This window comes from Pygocentrus nattereri, chromosome 4 (assembly GCF_015220715.1).
Source record: "Pygocentrus nattereri isolate fPygNat1 chromosome 4, fPygNat1.pri, whole genome shotgun sequence".
Lineage (NCBI taxonomy): Eukaryota > Metazoa > Chordata > Actinopteri > Characiformes > Serrasalmidae > Pygocentrus > Pygocentrus nattereri.
In genome coordinates this window covers 46,844,574-46,860,432 of record NC_051214.1, presented here as the reverse complement: position 1 = coordinate 46,860,432, position 15,859 = coordinate 46,844,574, and the positions used below count along the sequence as shown (strand labels likewise).

Here is a 15,859-nt window from a genome sequence, read left to right as displayed (position 1 = left end):
AAAAAACAGCATTCAGGTTAATCTGGCAAATATGGGAGAAGCTGAAGGGAGCTTGATACTGCAACAGTTTGATGGCTCTACATGTAATGCAAAATTATGCTACTTCTTTTGGTGGAAAAAATGATCTGTATTAAAACATCTTTAATACAAGAGTCGGGGCAGCTGCTTTACTTCTTTTATGTTTTTATTTTTCTTTCTTGGCAAGAAACAACGTATTGTGAACCCCCCCCCCTCTAATGAATGACATTATACCATTTTTATAATAAAACAATTAAAGTCATATCATTACATTTTTTGTGGATTAATATTATCGGTCAGAACTGTGGTTCATATGAACATTATATAGCATTATAACAGTGCTTTTAAATGAAACAATAGAAGCCATATCAAAGCCTACTCTTCCTGTAGTGTAGTACAATCTGTCAGAATGACCACATACCCTATATGGCCAAAAGTATGTGGACACCTGACTACCTATATATTTTGTTGCACATCCTACCACGTTACAAAACCTTTGCCATTAATATGGAATTCCCCCCTCTTTGCAGCTAAAACACTCTGTACCCACAAGATTTTGGATTGTGTCTGTGGGAAAAACGACCCATTCAGTCAAAAGAGCATTTGTGAGGTCAGGTGCTGATATTGAACGACATTCACATTCGATGTTATGATCCTTCCCAAAGGCGTCCATTGGGTTGAGCTCAGGGCTATATGCAGGCCACTGGAGTCCCTCCACACCAAACAGTCCCAGGACAGTCTTCCTTCTTCACCAAACTTTACAGTTGGCAAAGTATTCCAGTAGGTAGTGTTCTCCTGGCATCTCCCAAACCCAGAATTGTCCATCAGACTGCCAGATTTTGAAGCACAATTCATGACTCCAAGAACATGTTTCCACTACTCCAGAGTCCAGTGACATGCTTTACATCACCCCAGCCAAAGCTTGGCATACTGATGTTAGCGTACAGCTGCTCGGCCTTGGACGCCCAGTTCCTGATGCAAAGCTCTTGAGCTGACATTGCTTTGTTTAGTTTAATTGTAGTTTTTACGCACTACATGCTTCAGTACTTGGTTACACTTAGTGCTTACTGCTTCATCTGTTGTTGCTCCTATATGCTTCCATTCCACTATAATAGCACTTACTGGGCAGATCTAGCAGGAAAGAAATTTCACACACTGTTTTGTGACAAAGGTGGCATCCTATGACAGTTTGTCACTGATCTCTCCAGTACAACCCATTCTGCTAGTGTTTGTTTATGGAGATTACTTGGCTGGGCTTGATTTTTTACACTTGTTTGGAATGGCTGTGGCTATAAAACCTACTTTTGGCCATATAATGTAGATGATATGAATTCGACAGAGCATTGTAGAGCACTTTAAATACAACAATAAAAGTCATAGTGCCCCCTACAGGTCTTGTTGTGCATTACAATCTGTCTGAATAACAACAAAGTTGATCTGAATATTATAGAGGATTAAAGAGCACTTTTGCCAAGAGCGCATTAACAATGCAACAACAATATAGCAATGTACCATTTCCTCAAAATCGACATCGCTGGCTAGTAATCTACTTTCTCGGCTAATAATTGGAGCTCTACGCATGTTCAGGAGACATATACAGAAGACAGGTGGATTGGATGGCTGAACATACCTGTTAGTTTCTGGAGGGCATGACAGTAAAATGATGGGGTGGAAAGAGATGGTCCGGCCACAATGGTGATTTTAGGTGAATGAAAGGTGCGCACACACACACACACACACACACACACCCAGACAAAAATATTATGAATATAAAAACACACATGCAACAACAAAACAGGAGGATGAATGAATTTCACAAGACAGTACAAACAAGTGGAGCCCTGCAATGTTGTTCATATTCTATTACAAATAGTAGCCTAAAGAAATTTTAAAACAAAGGTGGGATAATATATATATATATATATATATATATATATATATAAAACGCATATTCTAACATTCATTCTACCATTTCTACTTATTATATTTGAGTGGTTTATTGTACCCAAAACATACCATAATTACATTTTACATGACCATTTTACAACGTCACTGTGCCTTTAAGACCGTCAGTGCAATAACTATTAGCAACAACTTTGACTGTCTGCAGGAACAACACTTCACATCACTTCACTGGGAATAAGTGGCTGCTACAGGTTGCATGGGCGGTCACAGGGACATTGGAAGTGGGGGCAATCCTAAAATCTGAGCAGCCCCAGATTTTAGGATTTTAACTGCTAAAAAATGAAAATAATAAAATGTTTTTGAGCATAGTAGTAAATATTTGAACATAATACAGACACAAGTTCTAGTTTTAGAGTGGAATTTGTATTTATTTTGTTAATCTATTTTTAAAATCTGCAGTACTCGTGCACTGTGTAAATGAATGTGTATTGTGAGCCGACAACTGGTGGCACTAAAACACATGCAGGTTGAGGTGCAAAGCGAGATAGTCCAGGCAGAGTTTTAGGTCAGTAAGCCCCAAAGAAACCCAATAATGTTTATAAACTTTATCTCATGTGCGGGGTGCATTCCAATGTTAACATGTTACCATCTCTGCCTCATTATAGCACTGCATGACACATTCTGATGTAAATTAGCCAAAAAAATGAAAGGCAAATCATTTGGCATGGCGTCATCGTTCACATCACATATATGCTACTTAAAATTTCAGCATGTCCATCTTAGAACATCCTCCTGCATCCCTGGGTGGTCATACAAATGTGGTCAGCTTTGTAACATCATAATTTAATAATATTTACACAGTAAACTGAACTATTTATCTTTTAGAGAAAGTCAGAAAAAATCAGTTTTCTGTGATTAGGACCCTTATCTGTCCATTTAAAATAAAAAATGCATAACACCAGCCCTGCCTGTCCACTCTTCCCCCTTTAGCATTACCTTGGCGGCGATGGACGCGGCTGTGATGTGTGAGGATGAACTGTCCTCGGCAGAAGCGACGCCGCTGTCCTTCTTCTCCTCCTCTTCCTCCTCACACTGCACTCCTTTATCCTCAGTTTGGCGGTGAGGGCTGGAGGCTGGGGGCGGAGAAAGGGGTGGTGGGGGAGAGGGCAAATCCTCCAGCTCGTTCACCACCTCCTTCACTTTAACCACGGCCTCACGCAGCAGGTCAATGGCATGGGGCAGAGCGGGCAGGATGAACTGGAAACACTCCTGCAGGAGACAGTAGTGGGCATTAATGTATATTTGTAAGGCCGTCTAATAAACCAATAAGCCACGGGAGGCTGTGCGTTACTGCAGTTTTTCATTACAGGGAAGAATGTTCTTATTAAAGTCATTTATTTTTAATTATAATCAACATGAACAAGTATTCTGCCCAGAAATGTAGTTCCTTTAGAGTATGGTATCACTGCCAAGCAACCATGGTCCACTAAATGAGGAGAACGTTCAGTCGCCCATCCCTGCAGGTTGCAGTCATTTCATGAACTTTTTAACTTTTTATCATATAACAATGAATATATGACACACAGCACTGTTTGATACAGACGGGTTTGCTTTAAAAGTACATTTTGGTCACTAAATTATCACTATGAGTCTTATTTAGCACCAATCCAATGGCGCCCTATTCTCACGCTGGGGCTGAATCTCAAATGGTGCCCTGCTCCCTACATTGTGCACTAGATAGTAATTTAAATACTGGCTCCTGCACCCCAACGGTGCAAAATATAGCTAAGAAATAGTCATTTGGGACTTGATAAATGATGCACTATTTGGCTGTAGAGGCTGGAATTTCTAAACTTTCTTAGCTAGTACACTATTTAGGTGTGCTAGTTTGGGATTCAGCCTGGGCTTGACTCTACTGAAAAATGAACATTTGAAGCATGTAATCCATTCAAATGACTTTTATTCTGCCGTTTTACAGTTAATCATACTGTTAGTACTTTAATTCAAGCCTGTGATATTAATGATGGAGTTATTTAGGCTGTTAGCTGTCTTTTAGCCTGTTAGCCAGCTGACCAGCCTAGTTCTAGTTAAGAACATAAGTTCCCAGCCTCTCAGTTTAAACAAAAAACTGGTTCTTATTTCATCAATATGCTCAGTGGTCCATGCAAGCAGCATGAGAGTCAGAGATTATTTCATTAACAGCACGAGGGTTTTTTGGTGCTGTGGTGTAGTAATACACAGTTCAGCTGTTGTGAGGTGGTCATGGTTGAGATGTAAAGTCGTTCAGAGTGGTTTAATGTTAAATGGTTCGTTGTAGAGAGACTTCAGATTTTAGAGAGACCAATCAGATTTTTTAATTTATATATTTATATTTTGGTGGTGATAGGAACTAAGGATCTCAGTGCAACACAGATGTGGTCATTTTATTTTACTATCCACCAGTTTACTTACATGTGCCTTACATGTATCATATGTAATGCTGATAATAAAAGTAAGGAATTTTTCCAAAGTGGAACACCTGAAAGGAAAAAAAAAAAAATATATATATATATATATATATATATATTCTTGTTTTAATATCTTACATGTAAGCAATATTTTAGGCTTCAGGCAGAATATTCATAACCACTCCACCATAGCCATATAATAGCTTTCTGTGAGGGAGCTTTTAGAGGTGGATGTCTGGCTCTTATCACCACCACTGTGAACAATTCCGACTCAGCTAGTTTCGAACAGAGCTTTTCACACCAAACCACTCTGAATGACTTTACATTTGAACTATTTAATGATGCATTTTTTAAACTCTGTAATTCTTGTTTAATAATGTAGATGTTGGGTCATAAAAACACCAGGTGTCACAATTATGTCTGTAAATGGCTGACAAGCATCAAAATGAGATGGTAGACAAAACTTATAGATTATAGATGGTTAAAAATATCAATTAATGACAAAAAGCCCGTTGCCTGCCAGACGGTCTAAAAGTGGACCGCTGCTGTAGGTGGTATTCTACTGTGTGTATATTTCAGGTTCCTGCAGTTTGGCCATGGCAGTGTGGTGCTGGCTGGCACTCACACTGCCAAATCTTCTGTTCTTTGAGGAATTGAAGGGTATGAGTAATTATTCATCTTGGTGTCTATTTTAAGCATCGGTTCATGTATATTTTATCAATGCTGCCCAAACTAGGCCTCAAACGGAATGAAGTTTAAAGATATTTTTTCAAACTGTACTTTTGTGTGTATATATATATATATATAGCTGTTGGGTTCTTCAACTGTTCTACTGTTACAAACCTGACATCGTGAAAATAGAAGAACTCTTCTTGGTGCTATGTAGACCTTTTTGATAGAATCATATAAGGAATGCTTTAAGCATCTAAATGGTTCTTTAAGTGTTAGTGTTCATGCATATAGAACCATTGTCTTTACTAAAGAACCCTTGAAGAACCATCTTTTTAAAGAATGTGGTATATAAAACTGATACAAAGATAAGGATCATTTGATCATTTGCAAGAAGTGAAAGCTTCAGGGCGGATTCTGTCCTATACTGTACACAGGACACAGGGAAGGAGGGAGGGGGAGAGAGAGAGAGAGAGAGAGACAGGGAGAGAAAGTGAGATGAAAGAGGTGGGATAGATGGTTATCTGCTGCTCGTGTTCAACACAGCAATACATCATGCCCTGGGGTGGACAGAGAAAGTAAAAAAACCCTACTCCACATGTTGTAATGTTTGTATTCACATGCTTACAGCCTAGAGGGAGGGAGAGAGAGACAGAGAGAGAGAGAGGGAAAGAGAGACAGAGAGAGAGAGAGAGAGAGAGAGAGAGACAGAGAGAGACAGAGAGAGACAGAGAGAGAGAGAGAGAGAGAGAGAGAGAAAGAGAGAGAGAGAGAGAGAGAGAGAGAGAGAGAGAGTATATGGAGATAAAGCAAGAAAGGAAGCAAGTGAGTGAGACATAGTGAGAGGTGAGCGAGAGAGAGAGAGAGACACAGAGAGAGAGAGAGAGACAGAGAGAGAGAGAGAGAGAGAGAGACAGAGAGAGAGAGAGAGAGAGAGAGAGACAGAGAGAGACAGAGAGAGAGAGAGACAGAGAGAGAGAGAGAGAGAGAGAGAGAGAGAGAGACACAGAGAGAGAGAGAGAGACAGAGAGAGAGAGAGAGAGACAGAGAGAGAGAGAGAGAGAGAGAGAGAGAGAGACAGAGAGAGACAGAGAGAGAGAGAGACAGAGAGAGAGAGAGAGAGAGAGAGAGAGAGAGAGAGAGACAGAGAGAGACAGAGAGAGAGAGAGACAGAGAGAGAGAGAGACACAGAGAGAGAGAGAGAGACAGAGAGAGAGAGAGAGAGAGAGAGACAGAGAGAGAGAGAGAGAGAGAGAGAGAGAGACAGAGAGAGACAGAGAGAGAGAGAGACAGAGAGAGAGAGAGAGAGAGAGAGAGACAGAGAGAGAGAGAGAGACAGAGAGAGAGAGAGAGAGAGAGAGAGACAGAGAGAGAGAGAGAGAGAGAGAGAGAGAGAGAGACAGAGAGAGACAGAGAGAGAGAGAGACAGAGAGAGAGAGAGAGAGAGCGTATATGGAGATAAAGCAAGAAAGGAAGCAAGTGAGTGAGACATAGTGAGAGGTGAGAGAGAGAGAGAGAGAGAGAGCATATGTGGAGATAGAGAGAGAAATGAAGCAAGAGAGAGAAAGAGCAGAGAGCGGGAGTGAGACAGAATGAGAAAGAGAGAGAAAGAGTCAGAGTTGAAGAGGGACAGAGACTTAAAGAGAGAGAGAAATGAAGTGAGAGACAGACACATAGAAAAAACCAAAGAATGCGACATTCCTTTAATAAACATCATGTGCTCACTCATACAGGTTTTAGCAGAACTCCACCCCGATCTCGGACTTCCTCTCCCGCAGAACTAAAGCTGAGCTCAGACTGTAAAACTCAGGAGCGGCTCATTCAGATCTTCAGGACGTCAGGAGGATCATAAAATCAATAAAGTCATGCGGTGTGTCAGACTCATTAAGGAGCAGCTCCTGCCACCCGGATCCCTTACATTCACACTCAATTACACTTTCATACCATATACAGTCTAATAAACGCCAGGCGGCTCCTCGCTCACCCGACCGCAGGAGCTGCAGGGACGCTAATACGGCAGCAGATGGGTGGAGGGAGTGTGATTGATTCTTAAAGAACAGGAGACTACAGTAATGATGAAGAGTCGATCTGTAAGCAGACAGAAACAGATGGGAAGGAGGCTGGAGGAGAGAGAGGGAGACAGACAGAGAAAGAAGACATAGAAAGAGAGAGACGACATAGAAAAGACATTGAGATAGGAATAGAGAGAGAGAGAGAGAGAGAGAGAGAGAGAAACACACACAGAGAAAGAAGAGATAGAGCAAGGAGAAAAAGAAGAAAGTGTGGTAGAAAAAGAGGGAGAGAGAAAGACAGAGAGAAGGGGAGAGAGAGAAAGAGAAAGGAAGAGTGAGAGAGGCAGAAGAGACAGAGCGAGACAAGAGAAAGAGTGACAGTGAGGTAGAGATCGAGACAGGAGAGAGAGAGAGAGAGAGAGAGAGAGAGAGAGAGAAAAGAGAAGAAAGAGAGGGGAGAACAGGAAGAGAGAGAAGTAGAAAGAGAGTGAGGGACATCAAAAGAGAGATGCGGAGAGACAGAAAGAGGGAAAGAAGAGATTGAAAAGGGGGAGAGAGTGAACTGAAAAAGAGAGGGAGAGAGACGAACAGAGAGACTGGCAAGAGAAGAGGAGAGAAACAGATGGAGGACGAATGAGAGGAAATGGAAGAGGAGAGAGTGAACGAGAGTCAGGTCTTACCTGTGAGCCCTTCTTGCTGCCTGGCAGGTTGATGATGAGTGTTTTCCCCCGGATGCCACACACAGGCCTGCAGGGAGGATGTTAAACGTTTAAAGTGCAATGTGTAAAATTGGAAAGTTTCTATTAGCAGAAATGAAACATAGTGCACAAAACCATGTTTTCATTAGTGTATAATCACCTGTAACTATGAGTATTTGTGTTTCATTAGCTTAGGATGAGCCTGTCATATCTACATAGGGAGCGGCTGTATGTAATTTCATTTTCCTTTAAAAAGGTGACAGGAATTCTGTTACTTGTATGTACTGTTCAGAAATTTGGAATCACTTGTAAAAAAAAATTACATTTTTTTATTTAGTACTTCACACGGTATAGTATATATATATATATATATATATATATATATATATATATATATATATATATAAAACGTCTTATGTCTGGTTTATAGTATTTAAGTATTTAATAGTACATTAAGTATATCATATAGTTAAATGAGTATAAGAAGCTGTTAGAAATTATTGGGAAACATTTAATTTGGGAAAATGAGGTTAAAGAACTAAATGATAAACAATAACATATATACAATAGCCCATAAAGGACAAGACAGTGCCTTTTGCCTTTTTACGTTGAAGTGGCACCTTGAATTTGGTGGCACTGTACCATCAAATTTTGAAAAATGGAGGATAAATGCATTAAACAAAAAGAAAAAGTGAGGGAGGCTGAGTTGATAATCGAATTCAGGACAGGTGACAGCAGAAACCCTGCTTTACTACATGCTTGGGAAAGGAAGGGGCGAGGGAGGGGGACTCAGCTGGTTGCAATCTGCAACCTCACCACTAGATGCCACTTCATCTTACACAGTGCACCTTTAAAATATGGATATTTATACATGCAAGCTAACACTGCTGCACACTGAATTGACATCGTAAGATTGGCAGCTTCACCACAATACCAGCAAGATTTGCCCAGTGGGGTACATAGGTTGCTTTGGCAGTAGGACAGTGGATGTAGTTGGAGTTAAATGTAATATGTAACAGTGTTAAGTTCAATTTTAAGCTGTGCGTTACTGTGATTTCATCACAGGGAGTAAAACGCCCTTCCTTGTACTAACGCACAGCCTTGAGTGGCTTTTTGCTTCACAAAATGATGACGATACACAATTTAATGTAAATAATCTAATTGAAATAATCAAATTAATTATGAATAATAATCGGCATAATATTCTGCCAAGAAATATAGTTTGATTAGAGTATGGTATTGTTGCTATGCAACCATGGACCTCAAAAGGACAAGAACACTTTGTAGCCCCTCACTGTATATTGGGATAATTTCATGAACTTTTAAACTTTTTATTGTATAACATTGAATATATGATAACATAGCACTGTTCATTGCAAAAAAACCTTTGCTTTATGGTGACCAAATTAACACCATGAGTCTTATTCAGCCCCAAACTGATGGCACCCCTCCTCCTACACTAGCAATGAATCTCAAAGAGCTCCCTGTTCCCTACTTAGTGCACTACATAGGAATTTAAATACTGGATCCTGCACTCTGACTGTGCTTAATACAGCTTAAAATTGTCATTTGAGATTCAGCCACATCCATATTAACAAATAGGGCACCCGGTCAGCAAGATCTTCCCCACCTGCCCCCTGGCTGACAGGTGTCCAGCACAGCAACCAGTAAGAACTAAGAAGGAAGGCTGAGAGAAGGTGGAGGAAATCCTAGCTCGACTTGGATCTTCACTCCACCAATCTCTCCTTTCCAAGTTCTCACTCAAAGTTACTGCTGCAAAGTCATCTTTCTACAGAGGGAAACTGGAAGCATCAGCATCTGATCCATGTTCTTCAGCATTTTCTCCTCTCTCCTCAACCCTCCTCCTCCCCCTCCACCCTGTTCTCTCACCCCTGAGGATTTTGTCACCTTCTTTGAGGAGAAGGTTGATAGAATCCGCTAGTCTTTTCCCTCTGTCCCCATTCCTTCCACTAGACCTCTTCCTCTTGTTCACAATCCCTTAAACTGTTTTTCTTCTCTTTCCACAGATGCTGTCCTTCAACTGATCAAATCCACTGTTATGCTCACCACCTGAAACTCAATCCTAGCAAGACTGAGCTGCTATTCATCCCTGCAACTACAGGTCATCATCATCTTGACATCTTGTTTGAGAGCTCTCTGACTGTTCAGTCTGTAGAGGCAAGAAGTTTTGGTGTGATTCTGGATGGTCAGTTATTGTTCTCGACTCACATTGTGAACCTAACTCGGTCACAGAGATTTCTCCTGTACAACATCCAGAGGATCCGACCCTTCCTCACCCGAGAGGCCGCCCAGGTGCTAGTGCAGTCTCTGTTCATCTCAAGACTTTGCAACTCATCCCGAATGCAGCAACACAGCTCGTCTTCAATCTCCCCAAGTTCAGCCACATCACCCCACTGCTGCGCTCCCTTCACTGGCTTCCTGTAGCCACACGCATCAGATTTAAAACCCTGATGCTGCCTACAAAGCCAAAATGGACCAGCCTCTACCTACTTGATGGCAATGATGAAATCTCGAGCTGTACCATGAGCCCTTTGAGCTTCGAGTACAGCTCGGCTTGACCCGCCATCCTTCAAGGTGCGTAGAAGACCAGCGTGGAGAATGTTCTCTGTACTGGCACCCAAGTGGTGGAATGAACTCCCACTGGCTGTCCGAACAGCAGAGTCTCTCACTGTCTTCAAACGCAGACTGAAGACCGTCTCTTTACACAGCACTTAAATGAGCACTGAATTAAGTTAAGTGATACTTTTTTAATCCCACAAACGGGAAAATTCCACCTCCGCATTTAACCCATCCATGAAGTGAAACACCACATACACACTAGTGAATACACACACACTAGGGGGCAGTGAGCACGCTTGCCCAGAGCGGTGGGCAGTCCTATCCACAGCGCCCAGGGAGCAATTGGGGGTTAGGTGTCTTGCTCACGGACACCTCAGTCGGCTCTGGGGATTGAACCAGCAACCTTCCGGTCACAGGGCCAGTTCCCTAACCTCCAGCCCACGACTGCCCCAAACTAAATATTGATTGTAATATATTGTACTGCACTTATGTATTTTATTGTATTGCTCTGTTCTTTTTTCTCTGGGTATCAACAGTGACTTTTTGTTTCTAGCAGTATCTGAGCTCAGGATTAGCTTTCTCTCTAACCTATTGTAACTAGAAAAGATACTTTCTCTAGATAGACAAAGCACTTCTTCTAAGTGGCTCTGGATAAGAGCTCTCCAGTGTTCAGTGTGAATGATGTCCACCATACCATCAAATCACTTTACATAATATTATTCCTGGATGCTTTCTTCTTAGTGAAGATATATACTTATATCTCTCGTAAGATCATCAAGATATTCCCAATGTTGCCTGATTTTAGATATTTCAAAAAAAAAAAAAAAAAAAGCAAAGCAAATATATCAGAAGTATTTGACATATCTCCCAACCGTAGCATAGAAAAATCATGCCAACATTTCTTTTGACAAATCATTGCATTCTAAACTCCGAAGCTGCACTCACCTGGACAGCATGCCCAGAGGGGTCACATTCAGAGAGCCCATCAGCATCGCCAGAGACATTCCTGGAGCCTCTCGCTCGATCACCTCTTTAGTGGCCTGAAGAGAAAAAGAGACAAACTGTTTGAATTAAAAATTAAAAAGGGGTCCTGTGACCATTCAAAATGTGTACATTGCTCATCAAAAGTTTAGAGACACCCTTTTTTAATGTGTTCTAAGTACGTCTAATGCTTGCTTTTCACTGTTACTGTTGTTATGATTATTTGGCAGATCTGCTGCGTGTCTGTTTTCTGTGTGCTTGTCTGTTCCAGGTGTAGACTGTCATCCTATTTGCTGCTCCTGATTGGCTGAACCCAGAGCCAGTTGGCCATGTACACTCCCTCTGCATGTCACATAATGCCCTGCAAATTACACAAGGGCCCAGCTGTCCCCTCGTGTCAAGGATGAGAGGAGGAAGAAGAGGACAAACTCTCAAAATGTGATGTCCTATATTTATATCTATATCTATCCATCTTTATATGTGTGTATATGGTGTATTGTTGTACTTTTGGTGTACTGGTGCATCGTTATGGTCTGTATTCCAGTACTGCAGTATGTAAATAGTTTTACCAGTGACGTTTATGTATCTGTTGCAATTTTGAACATAATTCTGAAATGTACCCAACTAATTTAATGTAACTAAACCTTGGTGAAATATGAGAATTCATGACACACTATCATTTCCAAAGAATCAGATCACTGCAAGGAGATTTACATTCTTAAACTCGCAAACAAAACATGCTCATTTTTATTTATTTATTTCCTCGCTTTTTTCGAAACACACCTTGAAGCCAAAGTGAATCGCCCATCAAAACTCATTCTCTTTCCGTACTGTGACGTATTTGTGAGCGAAACATGGTATCAGGCAGAGTCTCCGAGCTAGCTGAGTGTTTTCTCTCCATGACAAGTGCGGGTGGCGGGATGTGGGAGGTGACAAACGATATTATTGGTTAACATTTTGCTCCACCTGCTGGTGCATGGTGGGGATCGGGGGGAGAGAGAAGGCAGAGGTGGGGGAAAAAGTCGCTGCGTTTTAATGGAAGGCTACAGGAAAACAGGAATGTAGTCCTTTAAATGATGATATGATGAATCATGACTGACGAAGGACAAGAAACTAGCATGATTAAAAAAGGCCCATTTTGATTTAAGGCTGACTTTAAAACATCAGCTCATTCTTAAATCCTCCATGAGCTGAGTCAGGTGTGGTATTTCATACCCTTGTTGGAGTCTCTAGGACTGAGTGCCACTGGTGTGTTTGTAGCAAATAGAGAGAGAGAGAGAGAGAGAGAGAGAGAGAGAGAGAGAGAGAGAACCTACATGTGTGAGCGTGGATGTGAGTGAAACAAAAAGCGAGGGTTTTTCCTCTCCCTGGTGTGTGTTCTTTGTCCTTGAGTTGAATGACACTTCAAACGCAGCACGAGAGAGGAAAAGGAACGAGGGAACAGATCAAAGGAGGAGAGCTGAGGAGGACAGTGGGCTGAGATGCAGGCGAGAGAGAGAGAGAGAATTTACACATCTTTATTGTACCAATGTACACAATCTACTACTACACCGATCACCATAACACAGATTGGAAATGTATCCTAATCAAAACAGGCCATGTTTTCTCTTTAGAATGCTTAAAGAGACATTTATCTAAATTTAAGCAAGTATTCATCCTTCGTGCAGCTTTAAAACACAGGCCTTATTACACTGAAGACCGTTCCTTCACTCCCTCTGTGGATGTTCTGTGAGAAAACTCCTCTCTCAAGCCATTCAAAGAAGGCCTGGGTCAAATGATTTCTGGCTTTGATATGACTTTAAGGAGCTAAAATTTCAGAGGGTAGACATAACTAGTTCTAATTTTATATCCTAAACTCCAGAGTTGTGGACTCGAGTCATATGACTCCTCGACTCGAATCGAAAAAGACTTGGGACTCAACTTTGACTTCAGCGTCGCTGACACGGACTCTGACTCGGGCTTGAGCATCATGACGTTGGAAAGACCCGCGACTCAAACCATATTTTAGCCTGTTTTTATTCTCCTCACCCTGTAATGTCACTTCTTTTAACAAAGCAATCTTACATACTGCAGCCTTAAAAGACTAGTCCACACAATTTTCTCATTTATGCAAAATCTAGTTGATCTCATAGCTAAAAATGCAGTAGATCAAGGTCTGATCCTTATTTCAGGGGCAAATTTCCAAACAATTAACAAAATATTCTGCTTAATTCAGGGATACAGACGTAAACCGAGTGATTCAGAGTGGTTTGGTGGTTGATCGTTTGATGGTTCATTTGTAGAGACTCAGATTTCTGTACAGTGGTGTACTCCAGAGGTTGCAGTGAACCTTTCTGTCATGAATAAATGATAAAAACAAAAGCTTATCTAAAAAAAACTATAAAACAAGGCCTTAGATATCAAGAAGCGAAAAAGTCTTGGGACTCAACTTTGACTTCAGCGTCGCTGACACGGACTCTGACTCGGACTTGAGCATCATGACGTTGGAAAGACCCGCGACTCAAAGTGGAAGAAACGTGGGAAGTCTGACTGCAAACGGCTACACGGTCTATTCCTGTCATGCGAAGGAATTTATTTCCTGCTGTAAATCTGATACGCAGCACCGTCGTCAGATGTCTGTTACCGCGCTTATGCTCGGCTTATTTCAACATTAACAGTGCTGTGTTACAGCTGAGGTCTGTCCTTAGAGCAAATGGTATTGCATTGCAGCATCGGTTATCTACCCACCCCATTTACAACATATTTGGTAATTCAGATAAGACTAGGGGTTTGGTATCTGGGCTTTATCGGTTTCTATTGGAAACATCCTATCTACCTCTCACCTCATACACGCTCTGGAAACGGGACTGCTCTGATTTAGATGATAACTTTGATTGGGCGGTGGTCTGGTCTAATATTCTAGAAGCTTCCCGGAACCCTGATCACCAGTTAATTCATTGGAACTACATACACAGAACCTACCTCACTCCTCACAAACGTTCCTTTATGAATATTCTTAATAACCCTACGTGCACACTGTTCTACAAAGGCTTGCGGTACTTTTCTTCACATGTATTGGGAATGCCCTCCTGTAACATCATTTTGGGACAAGGTTGCTTCTAGGCTCTCAAATCTTGTTTTGCTGGAGATGCCCACCATCATACCTCCTCTACTGTTTAATGACTTTTCAGAACTCTCTTTATCCAAAAGTGAAAAACGCATTATTATGGCTGGACTCACTGCGGCAAAGAAACTGATCGCAGTTCGTGGGAAACCTCCTCGTTCTCTCTCGATTACAGCCTGGACTTTTTTCTTTCTTGGACATAATGTACATGGAACTCTCCACTGCCCGAGTTAATGGTGCTAATGAAGCTAATATTAATATTTGGTAGGATGCAATCGAAACCCTGAAAAATATGTAACATGTTGTAAAAACTCCTCCCTCCCCTTTTTTTTTTTTCCCCTATATTATTTTATTTTATGGTCTTGTTATGTCCTTTGTTCTATCTGTGCTTGTGTGATGTGTGTTATGTGTTTTTGCAGCACTGGTTACTGCTTTCGTTAAACATAATAAAGAATTGATCACAAAAAAACAGTGCTGTGTTACCATATGTTCACTGTTATACGACAAAAAGTTGAAATAATCATCAAATGACTGAAATGAACAGTGATGGGCGACCGAACGTTCTCCTCATTCAGCGGCCAATGGTTGCTTGGCAACAATACCGTACTCTAAAGTAGCTAAAATGCTTGGCAGAATACTTGTTTATGAATTATAATAACTTGCATTATTTGCTGAACAATTGTATATTTTATTGTAATTCATGTTTGCCACCATTTTACGAAGTCAATAAGCCACTTGAGGCTATGCCTTACTGTGATTTAATCACAGGGAAGGGAGTTTTAAGCACTCTGCTTCCTTTTGTGCCTGAGAACACCCTTCTCCTGATAAAATTGCAGTACCTCAGGGAGTGTCATGGCTTATTGCTGTATTATATACACAACATTGAGCTAGACTTTCTTTTTGAGCCTGCTTATGTAACGTTGCTATGTAAAAACACACAACCTGGCCCAAAAAACGTTGTAATGGTGCCTCTGACTTACAGGGTTTACAGGGTGGCTGGCAGCAGTGCACACTCACCATATTTTAGCCTGTTTTTATTCTCCTCACCCTGTAATGTCACTTCTTTTAACAAAACAATCTTACATACTGCAGCCTTAAAAGACTAGTCCACACAATTTTCTCATTTATGCAAAATCTAGTTGATCTCATAGCTAAAAATGCAGTAGATCAAGGTCTGATCCTTATTTCAGGGGCAAATTTCCAAACAATTAACAAAATATTCTGCTTAATTCAGGGATACAGACGTAAACCGAGTGATTCAGAGTGGTTTGGTGGTTGATCGTTTGATGGTTCATTTGTAGAGACTCAGATTTCTGTACAGTGGTGTACTCCAGAGGTTGCAGTGAACCTTTCTGTCATGAATAAATGATAAAAACAAAAGCTTATCTAAAAAAAACTATAAAACAAGGCCTTAGATATCAAGAAGCACAGCCACATAATTTCTTC

The 15,859-nt window shown here is 41.1% G+C and overlaps 1 protein-coding gene across 12 annotated transcripts in view; it reads right to left on the bottom strand.

The window, feature by feature from the left end:
- The window catches only part of gphnb (gephyrin b), a 176,914-nt gene that overhangs the window by 71,500 nt on the left and 89,555 nt on the right, over positions 1 to 15,859 (bottom strand). For all 12 annotated transcript variants that reach the window (XM_037537937.1, XM_037537938.1, XM_017695673.2 and 9 more), the window contains exons 5-7: positions 11,275 to 11,369; positions 7,732 to 7,798; positions 2,920 to 3,192 (exon numbers count right to left, since the gene is read on the bottom strand). In XM_037537937.1, coding sequence (XP_037393834.1) covers positions 2,920 to 3,192; positions 7,732 to 7,798; positions 11,275 to 11,369 — 435 coding nt within the window. The remainder of the gene's footprint in view (positions 1 to 2,919; positions 3,193 to 7,731; positions 7,799 to 11,274; positions 11,370 to 15,859) is intronic.